The sequence below is a fragment of the Peromyscus californicus genome, unplaced genomic scaffold, assembly GCF_007827085.1.
Source record: "Peromyscus californicus insignis strain IS unplaced genomic scaffold, ASM782708v3 Scaffold_11__1_contigs__length_118956290, whole genome shotgun sequence".
NCBI classification, from domain to species: domain Eukaryota; kingdom Metazoa; phylum Chordata; class Mammalia; order Rodentia; family Cricetidae; genus Peromyscus; species Peromyscus californicus.
This window is the reverse complement of record NW_026294402.1, coordinates 81,621,789-81,642,665: the sequence shown is the minus strand read 5'-3', so window position 1 is coordinate 81,642,665 and position 20,877 is coordinate 81,621,789. Positions and strand designations below refer to the sequence as shown.

The 20,877-nt window shown below is 41.1% G+C and overlaps 1 protein-coding gene across 5 annotated transcripts in view; it reads right to left on the bottom strand.

Annotated features, from left to right (window-relative positions):
* The window catches only part of LOC128096438 (cytochrome b5 reductase 4), a 69,106-nt gene that overhangs the window by 1,787 nt on the left and 46,442 nt on the right, over window positions 1-20,877 (bottom strand). For 2 of the 5 annotated variants that reach the window (XM_052716018.1, XM_052716026.1), the window contains 6 exons: window positions 20,074-20,196; window positions 10,177-10,317; window positions 8,770-8,922; window positions 6,722-6,872; window positions 6,170-6,256; window positions 2,291-2,455 (listed from right to left, as the gene is read on the bottom strand). In XM_052716018.1, coding sequence (XP_052571978.1) covers window positions 2,291-2,455; window positions 6,170-6,256; window positions 6,722-6,872; window positions 8,770-8,922; window positions 10,177-10,317; window positions 20,074-20,196 — 820 coding nt within the window. Of the gene's footprint in view, window positions 1-2,290; window positions 2,456-5,693; window positions 5,844-6,169; window positions 6,257-6,721; window positions 6,873-8,769; window positions 8,923-10,176; window positions 10,318-20,073; window positions 20,197-20,877 lie in introns of those variants that run through there. The other 3 variants (XM_052716034.1, XM_052716044.1, XR_008213648.1) reach the window with 2 other exon arrangements.

The window sequence follows — 20,877 nt, the reverse complement described above, 5'->3', positions numbered from 1 at the left end:
CTGGCCTCCAGAATACTGGAATTACAGGTGTGCACATCAATCCCAGTTCTGACTGGTGTTGGCCATCATTTGTAATAGGTCCTTTATGACCACATGGCTCTGGTCTCCTCAAAACACAGACCCCCAGGTGACAGTACCTGACTCTATCTCTGGTGCTCCAAGTTGTATTTCAGTCAAATCTGTCTCATCACAGGACAGTGTGAGCCTCTGAAGTTGAGTCTACATATCCATGTCTTCAATGCAAGGTAGTGAGTGGATCAAAGCATGTTATTGGCCAAGGAATTCTAAATTGTTTGATTTTGTTTTTTAAAGTACAGTCTTCTAAACCTTTATTACACAAATTGCCAAGTGCTAATGAAATGCAGAGGGTATGTTTGGGATATAGCTAGTTAGTCAGCTATACTGAAGGGACTGGATTTAGGCCTGCCATAGACACCAAAGTTTGCATACCCTGACCACCCTCATGTAAAATGTCAGTGTATTTGTGTCCTATGTACGGACATCTCCCAAGATACTTTCATTTACCTCTGGATTAGTTACAATAAATGAAAACATGTAAATGCTATATAGCTCTGCTGTGCTGCCCAGGGAGTGACGACAGCAACTGTGCACATGTGTGGCACCAGCACAATGTCTAGAGTATTTTAATCCATGGCTCCAGAGGACCTGGAGGAGATGGAGAACTGAATTCTATGCAACATGTAGCAGACATGAGATGAAGTCTGGAGGTCCTAGAAAAGGATGGCAAGAAGTTGATTTTACAGAACAAAACCATGATAAAGTAAGAGCCTCTTGCCACTGTTGATATGAAAGACACATTAGCTGGGCATGATGTATTCCTTAATCACAGAGGCAGAGGCAGAGGCAGAGGCAGAGGCAGAGAGGCAGAGAGGCAGAGAGGCAGAGAGGCAGAGATGCAGAGAGGCAAGGAGGCAGAAAGGCAGAGGCAGAGACAGAGGCAGGCATATTTCTGAGTTTGAAGTCAGTCAGGGCTACATACTGAGACCTGGTCTCAAAAACAAAGAAAGACGCACTCCATTAAGATGGTAAGGACAAGAAGACATCAGGGGAATGAGTCTGATCTCAAAGTCACAAGGGAGATTCTATGAAATGAAAATACTGATCTGGGTCAAGTCACCTTGACGGGCAGCTTGGTGTAGCTGGCTCAGGGTAGGTAATCTCAGGGTGCCACAGGGCATGGTTAAGATTCTGCTGAGCCTCCTAGACAAGCCAGGTCAGCAGTGCAGGATTAGTTTTGAGGCAACATTTAGAGAAGAGCTGAGGAGATTACAGTTGCTACAGCATTTAAAAACACTACAGTCAGGACAACCTACTCTTTAATGTGCAGATCCGGTGTGCAGAGGAGTGGCTATGATGTGTAGAAACAAAGGAACAAAAATGAGGAAGACACAGCCCCAAGCTCGAGGGGCCACCAACAAGGGGGAGGAGTGGAGATGTACAGGATGGGTGTGCGGATCCCTCTGTGGTCATCTTTCCACACTGAAGGTCTGACGTTTCCATCACCTAACACTATCACCGTAGCCTACAAACTGCTCTGAGACACCTGAGCCAGAGCTCTAACTCGGTGAGAGGGTAGCACTTAGCCTTGATTTCCTACAAAAGTAAATGCTTCTTAAAAAATCAGAGTCAGGGGTTTTTGTAAATAAATTTTGCAATAAAATAAGACTCAAATTATCTAGAAAATGTTAGGTTTATACAAAACAAATTTAAGGAGAACTTAAAATCTAAAAATCCAGTATTTTTCAGTGTCATTTTAGAGAATCAGATCATCTAAGGTGGTTTTCATTGTGTGGTCAACATGGGTCTTGCTCACTTATGTCGTACAATCTAACAGCTTCATTTTGACTTGCCACCTGGCTGGATCACTATAGTTTAGTCACCAACTCCTACACAGCGCAGAGAGTAAAGATAGAGAGCCACACTGAAATGAAAATGGCTCACTCAGTTACTTACATTAAAGTTGGTAGAAGATGACATCAAGAGCCCAATGTCCCAAACGAGACTGTGGCACTGATCTGGGGACTCTTCCTACTGACAGCCATGGGCAGAGGACACTAACTGCTGGCTGGTTTTGCTTTTCTAGCTAATGCTAAGCATAATCCAGGCCCCAACCCCTGCTCCTAGTATGAAGACTGGAAACGCCACTATTTTCACAGCTGCCACAGCTTTTTAAGTGTATGTTGGCACGGCAGGCAGAACCAAAGGGCTTGCTGAGTGCTCTCTACATGAGCTCCCACTGCAGACTTCCAGCTCCCTCACTGCCGCTCACCTTATGCCCTCATCTGTAAATGGTGTTGGTCCACAGATGCAAAGGAAGACTCTGGAGTTCTCTGAACTTCTTTGCAAAAATTCAGAGAGAAGAGCTGGTGACACGTGTCCCTGTTTGCCACTCCACTCTGAAGAAGGTGCTGAGAGGACAAATTCAACATCAACTCTAGGACAAGAGAAGAGAAGAGAGTTCTCAAAGGCTGTCATTTCAAACCCACTACTGTCTTCTATGGCTGTATTTCCAATGAACCTTTCATTACAATCAAATTGCTAAGCTATAAAATCAGAGTAAACAGGCTCTAATCTGCAGCGGATACCCATTCCTAACCTTCATTTACTAGTAGGCTTTTTAAAAGAAGGCTAGCCAACCAGCGGCATCATTTCTATAAGCATCTACTGAGACAATGGTGAGACACTGAGCTCCCTATGTACACAGCATACACTTATCATGCCTTTCATACTTGTCACAGAATGGTCCTTCCCTACAGTCTGGTACTCAATGAACAAAATGAAAAGGCAGCACAGGTCATTTAAAGTCACTGTGAAGGTGCTGCTGTCCTTCACCCAGAGTGGGGGCAGGTCCACATCTCTTTCACATAAGAACGGATCACTAGGCTGGGTGTGCTGGGGCAATCTGCAGACAGCACAGAAATTCAAAAAGTGATGCCTGTTCTTCCTTTGGGCACAAAAACAACCTGTCCTTTGTGACCCATTCCTGAGCTGCCAGGGATTCCTTTCTTTCTTGCTTGATTCCAATGGAGAACTAAGGGTGCTACCAACATCAAATGATGCTGCCGGGACAGCATTCTGTGCTGAAGACTTTGGTCAGAAAGTATTCCCAGCCTGAGAACACTTTCACCAGTGACTCTTCAGTTAGGGGAGTATAGAAGAACTTCTCACCATGTCCAACAGCAACAGCTGGTTAAATAAATTATGGTATGTTCACAGACAGAACACAATGCTGTTATCATTAAAAATCATGGTACAATACAGGGCTTCCCAGCCCACACTTCTGGCATTTTGAGCCATTCCTGGCCTTTAATAACTACATGCCAGTAGCCCCTCTTTCTCCAGCTGTGACCATCAAAAACAAAAACACAAACACAAACAAAACAAAACAAAGAAACAACAACAAACTCTCCAGGAGCTAGAGAGACGGCTCAGCAGTTAAGAACACTTTCCGCCCTTGCAAAGGACCCCCCATTCTTTCCCCAGCACCTACATGGCAGTTCACAACCATCTGTTATAGTCAAGTTTTCTCCAGACCGCCTGGCCGTACAGTCCCTCAGCCATTTATGAAATAATCACTCAAAGGCTTAATATTATTTACAAACTTATGGCTATGGCCTATGGCTCAAGCTTCTTGCTAGCTAGCTCTTAAATCTTAAATTAACCCATTTCTATTCATCTATAAGTTGCCATGTGACCGTGGCTTTACCTGTGTGCCATTACATGCTGCTTCCTAGATGGCAGGATGGTGTCTCTTCTGCCTCTGCCTTTCTTCTTCCTGTCTCTCTCCTTGGATTTCCCACCTACCTCTAAGCTGCCTTGCCATAGGCCAAACAGCTCTATTTATCAACCAATCAGAGCAACACATATTCACAGCATACAGAAAGACATCCACAGCAATCTATAACTCCAATTCTAGGGAATCTAATGCCTTTGTCTGGCCTTTTTGGGCACCAGTCACTTATGTGGTACACCTACATATATGAAAGAAAAACACTCATACACATAAAATAAACAAATCTTTAAAACAGTAACAACGAAGCCGGGCGGTGGTGGCACACGCCTTTAATCCCAGCACTCGGGAGGCAGAGCCAGGCGGATCTCTGTGAGTTCGAGGCCAGCCTGGTCTCCAAAGCGAGTTCCAGGAAAGGCGCAAAGCTACACAGAGAAACCCTGTCTCGAAAAACCAAAAAAAAAAAAAAAAAAAAAAAAAAAAAACAGTAACAACGAAACCAATCTCCAAACCGAAGCATCCCTGAGGATGACGGATACGCCGGGGCCTCAGGTTGACAGAACATATTCTATGATCAGATACACTAAACGAGAATCACTCAGCTGCTAGGTTCAATCATAGGCAGGAGTAAAAACAAATCCTCAATACTTCAGCCTAAGCAACCAACAACCCAATTATGAAGACCAAAACAAAAACATGTTCACAGGTACACGTTCCTTCATAACAGTTAATTAAAATTAACTCTTATTAACAGGCTAAGGGATAATATCTAGACATTAAAATAAGTCTCTTAAATTTTATAAAATTTCTCTTTAAGGAACCTAACAATACTTCTGCCAAAAATTTACTAGAAACATTTATTTATTTTAAAGCTTACCCATGTCTGTTTAAAATCTTTTAAATGTTTGGGCAAACAAGGGTTCTAGTAAGGCAAACCATTCTCTCCTTTATAGAGGGCCCATTCTAACCCCCTCCAGAGAGGGCTCGGCAGTTCCCAGAGCATTTACATGGTCTCCAAACCTCACAGCTGTGGGGTAAAGCAAGCAGGCAGGGCCACTGTTTGGATCTGAAGATAAAGGCATAGGCAACGATGCTAAGCAATTTTTAAAGAAGAGTTCAAGTGATCAGGTTTATTTTTAATTAATTTTTAAAAGATTATTTATTTGTTTTGTTTGTTTGTTTGTTTTTCGAGACAGGGTTTCTCTATGTGGCCCTGGCTGTCCTGGAACTCACTCTGTAGACCAAGCTGGCCTTGAACTCAGAGATCCACCTGCCTCTGCCTCCCAAGTGCTGGGTTTAAAGGCATGCACCACCACCTCCTGGCTTAAGATTAATTTTTTTATTGTATATGAATGAGTGTTTAGCCTGCATGTACCTTCATCCATCAGGTGAGTGTGGTGCTGTGGAGGTCAGAAGAGGCATTGGATCCCTGGAAATGGAGTTATGGATGGTTGTGAGCCACCATGTGAGTGTTCTACAACAGCAACAAGGGCTCTCACTCACTGAGCCAGCTCTCCTGCCCCTGAAGCAGGAAGGTTTAAAGCTGAGAACATGGGAACTAGGGTTTGGTCTACAGGCTTCCCGGTCAGTGTTTACCAGTGTGAAAGCTTGGAATTTGGTTATCTGTATTTCTTGAATTCATTCTTAGCTGCCTCCCCAGAACAAATATGCCCAGGTAGAGGCTTTAGCCAGGTTAAGAACAGTAGTGCTTCAAGGCTAAGCATGTTCAAGTCACAGCCTTAACTTATGAGCCATTCACTCAAGGAGACAGAGGATTGTGGGAAGTAACAGAGAGCAGAGCAAGGAGCCCCACAACATTACCTATTACTGACAGTCAAGGACCTGAGTCCCCAGGCCTAGGAATGGTGGCGCTAAGGGCATTCGGGCTTTTCAAGGACTGGTAACTTGACTTTTATGACACTATATGAACATAAATAATCACCTCAGATATTCTGTGCAGCTTAGGAAGTCCTGACATTCTGAGAAATAGATGACTGTAGAAATGCTTTAGAAAGTATGGTGGCCCGTAGCTCAATGTTCTTGAATCTGTACTGCTTGCAGCTGCTGCCTGTGCTATGCAGTTTCCTTCTTTCTGTAACGACACAAGCTCTTGCTGTGCTACTGTTTCCCCTTGAGTTCAGCTGGACAAGATCTGCTTTCTACTGATAATGCCAGCATCAAAAGAAAACACCTGACATGGCTGTAATACCCATTAACTCAGTCAACTCAAAATGAAGACTGCTGCTGAAAGGGGTGAGCCAGGCATCTCCCGTATAGGCACAGAGATGTGGCTTCCTAGAGGACACAAGAGACTCCAGAGCAGTCAGCAATGCTCAACCATGCTCCAGCTACTGGCACACTTTCTTCAACTGCCCCAGTATATAGGAAAATTTAAACTTGAGTTAACAGGTTCAGTACCTTTTATCTTTAAGTGCTAATTTCTCTAGTTGGCATCTCCAAATTATATCGTCCTCTGTTTTATTGAAGAACATCAACTTCACCTTCCTTAAAAAGAAAAAAGGAAACCTCATTTTATAGTCACTATTACATTTAAAAATATGCACACGTGGAAATGAACTTTGTGAATGCTTTTAGGTAGCCCAGATTATAAACCAACCAGTATATGGTCAGCAGGAGAGGAGGAGGCAGAATAACAAATGACAGAAGGGCTATGAGAGTAAGTGAACTAACTGTCCATTACAATGAATGCCTGGCACTGGTGAACTGCCCATATACAATGAATGCCTGGCACTGGTGAACTGCCCATATACAATAAATGCCTGGCACTGGTGAACTGCCCATATACAATAAATGCCTGGCACTGGTGAACTGCCCATATACAATGAATGCCTGGCACTGGTGAACTGCCCATATACAATGAATGCCTGGCACTGGTGAACTGCCCATATACAATGAATGCCTTGCACTAAGAAGCCCCCAAATAACAGTCATCAGAAAGAAGGGACATACCTGAGGCTGGACATGGAAGTCAAAGCGTAATTGAGTACATTAACCATTGGCGTGAAGCCTGTTCCAGCTGCCAACAAAAAGAGATCTTCTACATCCTGGAGTTTAGATACTTTAAAATTGCCCTCAGGACTGCTTACAGAAACAAAATCTCCTAAACAAACAAATGAAATAAACAAAATCAGAAAACAAAACAACACAAAAAAGCTAGAAGGGAAACGGGGACAGAGGACTGATGAGTGACAGGATGGCTACTCGACCTGTGAACGCCACATCAATCTACAGAGTTTGAGAGGAGTCTCAGAGGCCATCATCAGACATCCAAGCATGTTGGGATTCTATCGCCATAATCAGACTAATGAGCAATTAATACAAGGTAGGTAGAGAATAGATACTTGCTATTTACACACTGGTTAGTAACCACAGGGCCAAGCTTAGCAGGAGAGAGACTGGAAACAAATGTATTCTAAAGTTGTACATTGGTAGTGGCATAACTTCTCCACTAAAATTTGAAAAGACCTATCAGCTGAAACAGGAAGAGCCTTATGAGCTTAACTCCCATGAAAACAGCAAGACCAGAAACCAACTGTACTTGGGCAGTAGAAAAATGAGTGCCCAGTTTCTGTGGTGATCAGTTGACAGGACTGTACATCCCCCACACGGAAAAACTGTACATGCCCCTCACAGAAGAATACCACCACCAGGGGTACATTCAGAAATCTCCAATGTAACTTGAAAAATAAAAAAAACCAAAACTGTTCATTTGAAGTTATTTCAAATACTGTATCTTAAAATGTTTGGGTCTTAGAATTTCTTTGGCTTTCCACCACAAGATAGTAATAACAGTACTAAGGGACAATCACACTATAGGATTTCTTTTTTTTTTTTTTTTTTTTGGTTTTTCGAGACAGGGTTTCTCTGTGTAGCTTTGCGCCTTTCCTGGAACTCACTTGGTAATCCAGGCTGGCCTCGAACTCACAGAGATCCGCCTGGCTCTGCCTCCCGAGTGCTGGGATTAAAGGCGTGCGCCACCACCGCCCGGCAAGATTTCTAAGTTGACTTTCAGAAGTAACATTAAGACTTCAGTGACAGGCTGCCCTGCTGCCCCAGTGTGAGCTGATGCTGACAGAGAATGAGGAAGGACATTTTTGCCATTAAGGCAAAAGGAATTAAAAGGAGATAGAGAAAAAAGAGAAAACACAGAGAAAGGGTCAGAAACAAGAAGGGAAGTGTTTGCATCCTCAGAGACATGAGGATCTGTCATCCAGTCTTGCTGGCTCTATTTCCTGATAGCTTAGCAAGTGCCAACTGTCATGCCAGGTCTTGGAAATAAGACAATTGCTACCTGTAAATGTCAAATCTTACAAACAAGCTGTGTGCTTACTCTTACAACAGAGCATGAGCCACTGTTAGCAATGATTCAGAGAAGGAGGGCTTCATATTGGAAGTGCCATTCTGTTGACTCTTTAGAAGAAGGAATACAACAAAGGAAAGGCTGATGGGATGAGAGTCCTAGAGGAACCCAGGAACAAGGATAACAAACTGAGGCTGCAGGGAACACAAAATCTAGAGCCTAGCAGTCCTTGTAAGCCTTGCAGGGGAGCTGAGCAGAACAGGTAAAGAGGATCCACCACCAGAGGCTTCAAAGTGGGGAGCAGCAAAAGTAAGTCTATCCTCAGAGGAGCTTGGAGAAGTTACTGGAAAATGCAGATGAAGAGAAAGACACCAGTTAGAGCCATGTGAGAGATCGGTTAGAGGACAAAACAAAGGCTGGAGGCTTGCTTTCAGAGCACAGGGTTGGGAGGAAGGACGACATCAAACTTGGCGGCTGACTGGATTGGGGGAATGAGCAAGTCTCCAGAGCAGGGCAGAGATGAACAGAGATGCTGCAAATAATGAAGACAGAGGACATGGAGTACCAGACGACGAGAAGATGACATCCACTGCAGACACGCTGAGGTTAAGATACAGAACAGACTCCCACAGGAGCTAACAGAGGGTCTCTGATCCACTCTATGGTACAAACAAGGCTACAAATCAACATTACTGACCGATCTGAAGACGATCAAGTTCTGGTGTGAAGAGTCCATCAGGATAGATTTTGATCAAAAAGTAGATGTATTTATTTGGGGGAAGAACTGGTTCTTTAAAGTCTGAGAGTAAGGACTCAGACACGGGTGTATATGGCTTTACTATTTCTGCACCTGGAAAAAAATCAAAACAAAGAAAAGTGTAATACTTTTAAAAAGCTCTTAATGAACATAAAACAAAAATTTTATGATGTTATCAGTGTGTGTTTAAAATTAATGTGTATATCCCTCCAACAAGATGCTCCAAATCCATGTTTCAATTCAAGGCTATAATTTTAACAAACCGATGCTTAACCACTGTACAGACAATCTTTTAAAAACTAAGTATGATCTATAATAATGAATCTAGGTAAAGATATAAGGTTTGTAACGGGCCACAATAAAATGGCATCAAAAATTTTCCATGGAAGTGTTAATAATAAAGACAGAACAATTCCAAATATAAGCACATATTTAGCAACAGTTAGTGGTCACCAATGAGATCACTAGGGAAAGAAAGGGAGGCATTTCACTTTTAATTTTACATATTTTGAATTGTATAATGTTCTAAAATTATTATTTTGGCACCTGAATGAAAGGAACGATAATCCAATGATCTCATGGGATGTGTTATTTTTTAAAAGTAAAATGAAAATAAATTATATAGATTTAACCAAATTCTAAAGAAAAGAGTCACCAAACATTTGAAAGACCAAAATTTCACACATGACTCTAATTTCTTCATATGTAACTTAAAGCTCATGGGTTAAGAACTATGCTAAGGAAGACAGCAGCTCATGAATGGCAATCGGCATTAGTGATGATGAAGAGAAAAACCTAACAGTATTATCAGGAAACATCACCTACACCAACTCCCAGCAGGGAGTCTACAAGATGGACCATGCAAACACAGACTGAAGTAAGGATTCTGCAGCTTCAAGAGGCCAAGATATGTTGGCTATAGTAATAATTGGGGTAAGTGAAATAAGTAAATGAAGATATTTAGGATGAAATAAGGGAGAAAGAATCCACACAGCAAGGAACACAGTTTTGAACATCTTCACCTGGCAGCATACATAAGGAAATCATGTGCAATTATTCTATAGACTCAAGCTCACGTGGTGCAGCCCCTAGGAGACAGCAGACACATGTCTGTTTCTCGTGGTACTCCCTGTGGTACTCCTGTGGAGGACCATGGTGTGCTCACTCCCTCTTGCCCACTGCAGGCAATGTGCTCCAGGTTATCAGTAGCAAAGACAGTCCTGACACTCCTGTGTCCACAAACCCAGAGGCTTCCTGACAGTAAAGCCAGGTGCCCAGAAAGGTCAGTAACTTAGATGACTGTGCAAAAGAACATGTCCCCCTCCCACTCCAGCCTAATTCCCTTACCTGTGACACTGAGCTTGAGGTAAACATGTTGCCCAACTGGCACCTGAAGGTGAGTACTTGGAGGCAGCATCAGACAGAAAAGCCTTGTATCATGAGTAACATCTTCCTTGGAAATTAATTGGCACTTTCTATAGTACAAACCTGGAAGGCAATACAACTAAGTCACTAAGTGAAAACCCACACTCCACTCTGCTCTTTCAGAACTTCAGTTTCATTAAAATGCCTACACAGCTCTAAAACTCATTAACTTTACAAGGCTATTCCTATTTCATTTTCTAAGATAGTTTATAAAACATATAAACACATCTATAATTTGAAAAAAGGAGAATAATATAATAATTTAACAAAATGAGTATTTTTCTTCATTCCTGTAACAGCACATTAAAAACATATCTCAAGAAATTAAAATCTGATTTCTTCTTATACTTGTTTTGTAAGTAATTCCGTATTTCAGGCTTTATATTTACAATGGTATTAACTGTACATATGAAAAATATTTGATAAAGATGGTCACATTCTAAAGTCTTTTCTTTCCCAATGAAAAAGATTTGAGAGTTATGTACTTGGAATTTAACAGTACTATCACTGTCAAGTAGGCTTAGCAACAACTCTGATGAAAGAAAGAAAAATATATGTCATTCTATGCTTGTGTATATGAATTGTACATATACATGAATCATAAAACATCCTGTCTAAATGATTAAATAAAAGATAACCTTTTACTAAGTGACAAATGAAGACATATATTGATTTCAGTGAAAGGAATCAAGCATTTCTATAAATACTAGAAATATTTTAATAACCACGCTTCCAAAATAGTTTATACTACACAAAACAATTAACATTTATTAGGATTAGTTACAGAAATTCTAAAACATTGTCATTTATAAATTCTCTTTTGACTATAAAGAGTATACCCCCAAAGACTCACAATGGTTTATCTCCTCTCTCAGAAAATAGTATTTACAGAATTAGAATTGATTAGTAATACATTCATTCTAATTTTTTTCTCTCTTTCCCTCTGTCTTATCTAATAGTATGTAACTTGGTGCAGAAAAATTTATTCCAGATCACAGGAAATGAAGGGCCTCTAAACTAGCAATCAATGTTTAATGGAAAACTAGAATTCATACACAACAGTAGTTCTCAACCTGTGGGTCATGACCCTTTATGGGTTGAATGATCCTTTCACAGGGGTCACCTAAGGCCATTGGAAAACATAGACGTTTATATTACAATTCATAACAGTAGCAAAATTACAGTTATGAAGTAGCAATGAAAATAATTTTATAGTTAAGGGTCACCACAACATGAGGAACTGTACTAAAGGGTCACAGCAGTAGAAAGGTTGAGAACCACTGCTGTAGATATTTCTTGGGCCCCATATTGAGAATACAACCAAAAACTCAGTTGTTATATGTCCAAATAGTAAAAAATTATACATAAGCCAAAAACTGTCACATGTAATGTGTTCCGTATTGCATCTTTAAAACATATCACACATTGAGATAGCCGAGGCCTATAGCCCAACTCTCCCCTCTTTTCTTTATCCTCACCTATCACATGTGAGGTTTACACAGGGATGGATGAATGAACCCAGATGTTCAAACTCATCCAAGTTCTTCCATCAACAATCCTGGGTACTCCTTGGATACAACTAGATTTGGACCACTGGGCAGGGAATTTCAAGGTTTCAGGTCCTGGGAGAATGGTGTTGAAGAACAGAAGGCAAAGTCCAGGTACATACATCTTAGCCTTGTACATTCCTGCTGTGGGATGTCTTTCTGTATGCTGTGAATATGTGTGGCTCCCATTGGATAATAAATAAAGCTGTTTTGGCCTATGGCAAGAGAGCTTACAGCCAGGCAGGAAATCCAAGCAGAGATTAACAGAGAAAGGCAGAGTCAGGAGAGATGTCAGCCCGCCACTGAAGGACCAACAAGATGTCAGCAGACCAGTAACTCCATGGCCACGTGGCAACATACAGATTTATAGAAATGGGTTAATTCAAGATGAAAGAGCTAGCTAGCAAGAATCTTGAGCCACAGGCCATACAGTTTGTAATTAATATTGCCTCTGAGTGATTATTTTATAAGCAGTTGTGGGACCACAGGTGGGAGAGATTCGTCTGGACCTTGGGCCAGGTAGGACCGAAGAAACTTCCGGCTATACATTCCTCCTATGTGGGGAAGGTGTAACTAACTGGAAAACAGCCTTATGCACTCCTCAAGTGAGGAACCCTGGGCAGGTGCCTTCCTTTCTTGCCTATCCTAAGGGCCACAGTTCTTCCATCTAATTACGTATTATATATAGCACATGTCATCCTGACTTTACTGATGGATGGAAACTACTCATCTTTTGACTTGCAAATTTCTATACTTGCCACAATAGATTTGCTAAAGTAAGTACCCCTTTTTTCAACTGTACTTAACCCACTAGGGAATCTAGGTTACTGTGACATACAGACTTCTCACATTAAGAGCATGGATACAGAATTCTTACCATTCAACACTACTGAGATAATTGCATCATTTAACCTACAAACTGCAGGCTCAGTTTCATATGACCTTCCTCAACATAGGCCCTACAACTTTAAAAAAAATTAAGACTTTATCTTGCAGTAGTCCTGTGGGGCCAGACAGGATGAACAGCATGGAGCTGTGGTGCAGAGAGATGGATGTAGAGCAGATGGTACAAACTACTGTGGGGACAACAGCATTTCTCACCTGTCAAGCTTTGGCTTTGTAAGAATAGATGATGACTTAAGAAAATGAGCAGCTGAAATTAATACAAGATGGTAAAACAAAAAACTTCTGTTCCAAGTACCTAACCTTTTTTTAAATAAAATACATATAATGTTGGCATACTCAAGGTAACACTGAAATACTGAGGATAAGATAATTGAAGAATATATATACATATGTGTGTGTGCGTGTGTATATACATATGTATATGTATATATATATATATATATATATATAATTTTGCCTAATATTGAAAAAAGTTGTATTTTTCATTCTGAAAAACTAGGATTTCATAAGCTAAGCCAGAAAACACTGGAGAGTCTCCAACAGAGGAAGAACAGAGCTGCTTTGGACTGAGGGTCTGCACTGCCCCAATCAGGCCAGCTTCTCACCCTTGGCATACTTTTAAATCTTTTGAATCTTATTTTCCTGCTGGAAACAGAGTCCAATATAGGTTTAAAAGTCACAGGGCTTCTGGTGAAGATGGGAGACATGAGATGGACATGAATAGGCCTTTGCAAGACACTCGAGGACCAGAGCAGATGATTTAGTGTCTTCCCAGTCAGTGTAACAAGGTGCAGATGTACAGACTATCCCCTCCAACCTCTGCGACTTCATACTGTTCTGACCACATTTTCCCAAAGCATTCTTTGTTGCTATCTACATATTTTCTCATCTCCTAATTTACAATCTTTAATCATTCATTCCTAATAAAAATTTCTTGAACCAATGTACGTCTCCCAAGTTAGACATTTAAAAATGTAGTTTATAGAAAATAACCCAAAATATACTAACATAAGCTATTTTAAAATATATAGATATTAAAAATATACAGATATAAGTGCCTAAACAAGTCCATGTCCCAAACACCCATATCCTACACACCCAGCACAGCACACTCCTGTTAGAAATTCTCACCGCTCTACAGCAGTGGTCAGTCTAGCTTCACCTTGCTCTGTCCGTTTCTAAGGCAGTAACCAACGATCAGTGAGACTGACTGCAGTCAAAATGTTCTGAACATACGAGACAAACTACTCACACATGTCGAGACTGATAAAATAACTCATTCATGAGGTCATTAGCATTTTATTACATACTGAAGAAACAAAAGCTGAAGTCTTATACACATTAAAAAGAATTACTGAATGTATTCTGCTGTTCATTATTCAGCCTTTCCACTAATTTTGAAAAGGCTTCATTTAACTTCTTGTATTATAGTGTTATTATTCTAAATCAAATCATTCACAAATAATATGAATATAAACACAATGCATCTTCAAGCACTAAGAATGACAAATGTTATAAGCATATATCTATTTACACATTGGGATAAAACATGATGAAACCAAATGATCAAGAGAGTGAGAATTTTCTTAAATGATTTTCAAATTAGTATTATTAAGTTGATTCCTCTTTGTTTTAACTAGTATTGTTAAAAATATATTCCTGTCTGGTTTTCTAAATTTTGGTGACAAACCAGATCTGGACATGAGTGGGGGTATTGAAAGGCGAGGGTCGAGGGAAAGAGAGCTTGGGGGAGCGGGAGATCCCAGCTGGATCAACAACAGAGAGGGAGAACAAGGAATAGGAGACCATGGTAAATGAAGACCACATGAGAACAGGAAGAAGCAAAGTGCTAGAGAGGCCCACAGAAATCCACAAAGATACCCACACAACAGACTGCCGGCAATGGTCGAGAGACAGCCTGAACTGACCTACTCTGGTGATGGGATGGCCAAACACCCTAATTGTTGTGCTAGAAACCTCATCCAACTACTGAGGGATCTGGATGCAGAGATCCATGACTAGGCCCTGGGTGGATCTCTGGGAGTCCAATTAACGAGAATGAGGAGGGTTTATATGAGCGAGAATTGTTGAGACCAAGGTTGGATAAAGCACAGGGACAAATAGCCAAATGAATGGAAACACATGAACTATGAACCAATGGCTGAGGGGTCCACACTGGATCAGGCCCCCCGAATGGGTGAGACAGTTGATTGGCTTGATCTGTTTGGGAGGCATCCAGGCAGTGGGACCAGATCTTGTGCTCATTGCATGAGTTGGCTGTTTGAAACCTGGGGCCTATGCAGGATTGTTTGGCTCGGCCTGGGAGGAGGGGACTAGACCTACCTGGACTGAGTCTACCAGGTTGACCTCAGTCTGTGGGGAAGGCTTTGCCCTGGAGGAGATGGGAATGGGGGGGGGGGGGGCGTTGGGGGGAAGGTGAGGGGGACGGGAGGGGGGAGAACAAGGGAATCCGTGACCGATATGTAGAACTGAATTGTATTGCAAAATAAATTAAAATAAATTAAAAAAAAAATGTTAAAAAAAAAAAAAATACTCCTAAAGCCTATTAAATGTTTTACTACTACAAACGGATGGAGGGAACTGCTTCCTTCAGCTATGGCTTTAGATTTAAATCCTGGCTCTAAACCTCGGGAAAATCTTTCTCAAAGGCTAGATCCAACAGAATTTTGGAGAACAGAGTCTGTGGCAAGACTGTTACTAATCTGAGTCCTTTGATGCCTTCCTGTGCCAACACTGTTTTACTGAAGGGCCAAAGTCATTTCAGTCCTAACTGTTTAAACTGTTTTACACTGTAACATAGCAGGAATTTCTTACTTATAACCTCATTGGTTTGTATTGTTCTGATTTCATAGTCAGGTAATTCTCATGGAAAGGGAAGCAGGCTAGCAAGATGCCAGCGCATATCCAAGTTACCTTGTAAACAACGGCTTTTCGCCAGCTAAGTAGAGAGTGACAGGGTGAAACATTTCCTGCTACTCACAGAATTTACTCATTTCTAGTCATTATGAATGTTTTCCAAGGTGACAGAGACGCATAGATGCACAGGAAAGGGCTGGGGAGGTGACAGTGGCTCTTTCTACAGCTGCAGGGTCCAGGCCCCACAGGACACCTGAGAGAGACGACTGCTCACCATATCCCAGAAAACATCCTTACAGGTGTATACTCCTTTGTACACACGTGTCAGCGGCTAAGAAGCCCGGGTGAAACTAACAGTAAATATTACAGTAAATATGAGCAATTGCATATAATTGAATGTGACCTTAATTTAAGATTAAAGGGGTGTGTGTATGTGTGTGCGTGTGCGTGTGTGTATGTGTACAAGTACATAGGTATGTGTTAACCTAAAGGGTCACACGTGGCTGTTCACATTTCAAAATTATGAGATGATTAAAAAATATTTTCTCTTAAGACCAATTTTCTGGGTTGTTTATTAACAGATCTTTAAAACCTTCCTTATCTGGTGATCAAAGTCTGTATTACAAGAAAAGGCAAATAAATAAAACATGAGATTAGGACTATAAAAAACAATGGTCCTCAATGTGTCCATGCATGCATACAGGCACATACATGTGCACAAACATACATACCACTATTCATTCATAATCTTCATTCTGGGGAGAAAAGCGCAGTCAGAAGCACCACACAATATGAAAAACATTAACAACTGCATCTGGAGCAAAGGTAAACAATGGATAATTTCCATTTTCTGATTCAAGTGTTTGACTGTATCAGAAGCTTTGACAGCAATAAAGATTTGCCATGAGAACACAATGTACTATAGGTTTTTAACTTACATGACTGTTTTCAAACTAAAATTCTTTTACCTAAGAAATATTCTAATCTTAAAAAGTCAATAACACACATCAAAAAACTAGGAACCATATGGTGGTTGCCTTGTAAATGCAAGGTGGACTGACAGAAAGTCAGTAATATATTGGCGAGATAAAAATTCAGTTTCACTACAGTTTAGGTCACGATTTAAGAAAGGGAAAGGAAAAACTGTCTTTGCTCATTTGTCAAAGAAAATGGTTGCCTAAACATTGAGCTATTTCCAAAGCAGGAAATGTACTGTGCGCCACCCCAGCTCCAAGGTCATGCAAGAGCACGGCTGAAGTTTTCCTACTTGATTCTCCTTTCTTTTCTTTTTTTAAATTCGAGCTTTCTTTTTTAATGGTGGCTCGGGACTAAAAGAAACTTACAGCAGAGATAAAAGAGTTCACAGAAAGCCTCAGGAAATTACAGGGAAAAAACGGTTCAATGACTGTCATTCTATCATCAAATGGAGGTCAGCCTTCGTTTTCAGAATCATTGATTTTTGGCTAGGCTTTTATCAGGCTGGCTAGGACTTCTCAATCACTAGGTGGTCAGATAATCCTGGACAACAGGCTTCATTCTCTTAGGAGCTCTTTTCTCTTGGCAGTGTCCGATTCCGATTCTCTGCTGGATTGCAGGATCATGCCATATCTTCTGTGATCTTTTCCTACCTAATACCATAAAGGCTCACATCACACCTCCTGCTATGGCAAAATCAAGTTGTTTTAAACTGTCCCACATAATGCTTAAATTTTCCCCCCTGTAACCTGTACAATGCTGGGCACAAGAGAGCCAGTAAGTATGTGCAGCTTTCCATCAAACATCCCCGAAGAGTGTTGCTTTTGTGAAAGCTATGGATCCCACTTTCAAAACACTCAAGTCCGCCTTCTTCAGGTAGTCACTCAAGATCAAATTCACCTGTCAGCTTACTTAGGCTCCCTTCAAGTGTGCTGTGTTTGGACTACATAATTCACCCTTGTTGGCTTGTTTCTCCATAGGAGTCTCTCTTATTTGATGTTTGTATATGTTCTCGTTCCTTCCTGGGAATATAATTTCTGCTTCTGCTTCACAGCACAGTGTCTAAATCAGCCTTCAACATAGGACATCACTCAAAAAAACAGGATGTCTACTACAAACACATTACCCACAAACATAAACTTGTAATTGAGAAATAATAAAGATACTGGCTTTTGCCTCCAGTTTCTGACACAGAGCTCCTATAGCTCTAGTTCTTAAAGTCTTTGTAATTTCCTAAGTGATGGGTATGTCTGAGATAGAATTCGAAATCACTCGGAATGTCCAGTGGGATAGGATCTCTTGTTCTAAGGAGTCAACCTTTAGAAGATGCTGTACAGACTCTGGGTAGGGGCCTGAATGCTGAACTGATAACAATGGCCAATAATATAGCTCATTACGCTTAATGAAGTCTCTCCAGGAACCCCAAAGACAGAGTTTGGAAAGCCTAAAGATTGCTGGACACATGGGGTGCCCAGAGAGGGGCACAGCTACAGATGGCATAGAAGCTCCATACCTCTTCTCACAAGCCTCTAGGTACTTTAGAATAAATGCATAAATATAAACGCTTGTCTGAGTTCTGTGAAACACTCTAGCACTTTTTTTTTTTAAATTCAAGGTAGGGGTAATGAAAAATCTAATGTCAGTTTGTTAAGTACAGAATCTGGGAACTATGATGGGCACCTGAAGTTTGGGAAGTTTGTGGGACATGCCCTTAAACTGTGGGGTCTGCACTAGCTCCACTTAGTGTCAGAATTGATTTAGACTCTAGGATACCCAATTGGAGTCAGTAGGTAATCGGTTGTTGGTGGGGACAAATTCCCACACATTTTTAGTTCTGTGTTGAACAATGAGAGTAAAAAAAATTAATTTGACTTTCCATAGCTTGTAATAATTTTAAAAATTAAAAGATGGTTAGCTGAATACAAGGAGTAACCATCTGAACCCACTAAATGATTGCCATAGACTGTGCATGCATGCTTGGTTGTTCATAAATCTACAAGGCCAGACCGAACAGGAGAGATGAAAATAATAAATGCTGGGAACCAATGAGGCAAGCAGATGACCAGCAACAGACTCAGCAGACCTGAGAAAGTGGAATCCTAAGCCAGAAACGTAAGCAGCATCAGACTGGCACTTAAAAAAAAAAAAAAAAAAAAAAAAAAAAAAGATTTATTTATTTATTTTGTATACAGCATGTATGACTACAGGTCAGAAGAGGGCACCAGATCTCATTACAGATGGTTGTGAGCCACCATGTGGGTGCTGGGAATTGAACTCAGGACCTCTGGAAGAGCAGTCAGTGCTCTTAACCTCTGAGCCATCTCTCCAGCCCCAGACTGGCACTTTTTAATAGAAAATCCTTGAATGTTCTGAGGCTAGCAGGATCTACCACTAACATCAGAGTCAAGGTAGGACGAAAACATTCTGATTAAAAGTTTAAGGGGCTCAGGTGCTCTGCCACCCCCCTTAAACTCTCTCCTGCTTAGAACAGCCATGCAATGGGCTCCCTCGAACCCGAACAAAATAGTACAAATTGGCTCTTAAAAAAGTAGCAGAGGGGTTGTGGATTGGGCATGCACTAGACTAAACTGTGTCCTCTCAACGACAAAACTGTAACACCCAGTACCTTGGAATGTAACTACATTTGAAGACAGGGTCTTTTAAAAGGTACTTAAGGTAAAGTGAGGGCAATAGGTATCCCTTTCCAGTAAGAGTGGTGAGTGACGCCCTTTTAAGAAAAGCTAAAACACACATACACACACACACACACACACTCACACAGTGACTGGACTTATAAACTCCACAACTGAGAGAAAACAAATTTCTGTTCTTAAGCTATGTGATCAGCAGTCATTATAGTGCCTTAGCTAACTAAGATAGTATTCTAGGAAAAAGAAAAAAAAAATGAGGAAGAGAAGGGTAAGACTAAGTCACCTTTACAGAACTGCAGCCTTTTTTTGCAAACAAGGCTTCCAAAAGACCGTGTGCAAGGGAGAATACTGTTCCCTAGAGACTCACAGATTCTGGCATCAAACTTTCCTCAGAGAGAACACCCAACTGCACAGGGAATACACGGGCAACAAGCCCAACCCTTTGTGAACAGCTGTTAATCAGCTGAAACATGAGCAGACATGAGAATCAGAAATATCAAGACAGCATCCGGCACGAAACATCAAAACAAACAGCAACAAGACTGTGAGGCAGAGGTCACACAGGGAGAAGAAAACACTGGAACACATGGGCTCTTTTTCAAAAAGACGGGCGAGAGGGATGGCTCAGTGGGTAAAGATGCCTGCAGTCAAGCCCGACAACCTGTGTTTAATTCCTGGGGCTCATGTGGTAGGAGAACCAAATCCTGCAAACTGTCCCCTGACCTCCACATGAAAGTCGTGTGTGTTTGTGTGTCTGTGTGTGTGTATGTGTGTGTGTGTGCCCACACAGAGACGCATGCCAAATAAATAAATAAAATGCAATTGAGAACCTTTAAAAAAACAAATATAAGAGTACTGCATACCTGTATCTTTCTTTGGAATAAAGGAATCATGCTTCTCTAAGGGATGACCAAGACATTTCCAAGAAATGTTTTCTCTCTTTTGTAGGACAATATCTACTTTTCCAACATTCTCAATGGCCCGTACTGAAAAGAAAAGAAATTTCACTAGTTTCACTGACACTAAATATAAAATTTTATTTTAAAACCAAATTTTCTCATACAGTTACACTATCCTGTTCTTATATAATGATGATGAAAATTAATAGAAAAATAGGATTTTGTTCACTTAGTCAGTAAAATTGGTTTTTGTTTTATCTGATGCTAAATCAGATTTTAGATTCAGATTGGCTTCTTTCAAACCAATTTATCAAGGCCAGATATTATATGTGTGGCTTTCGAGGGGGCACAGACAGAGTCAGGGATACAGATCTAGGCACAACTTGAAGCACAAGTCACACTGAATGGGCCCATCAAACCAAACTTGATTTGTAGTTAAGCCTGAGCAGTCTGTATGAGTGAACTGAGAGCAGACTCGGAAGAATCAGCAGCTAGGAAGTACGTAAGAGTGAAGTACATGGGCACTGCTCCTCGTTGAAAACCTTTTAGACACTCTTCTTTCTTCCTCAGTGACTAGAACAGTTCCATATGTAGGGCCAATAACAGAGCGAGGACTTCTAGCTGCTGACTCAAATCTGATGAGTAAACATGTTTTTAAAGTCATAACCTGGGCTGGAGAGATGGCTCAGAGGTTAAGAGCACTGACTGCTCTTCCAGAGGTCCTGAGTTCAATTCCCAGCACCCACGTGGCGGCTCACAACCATCTGT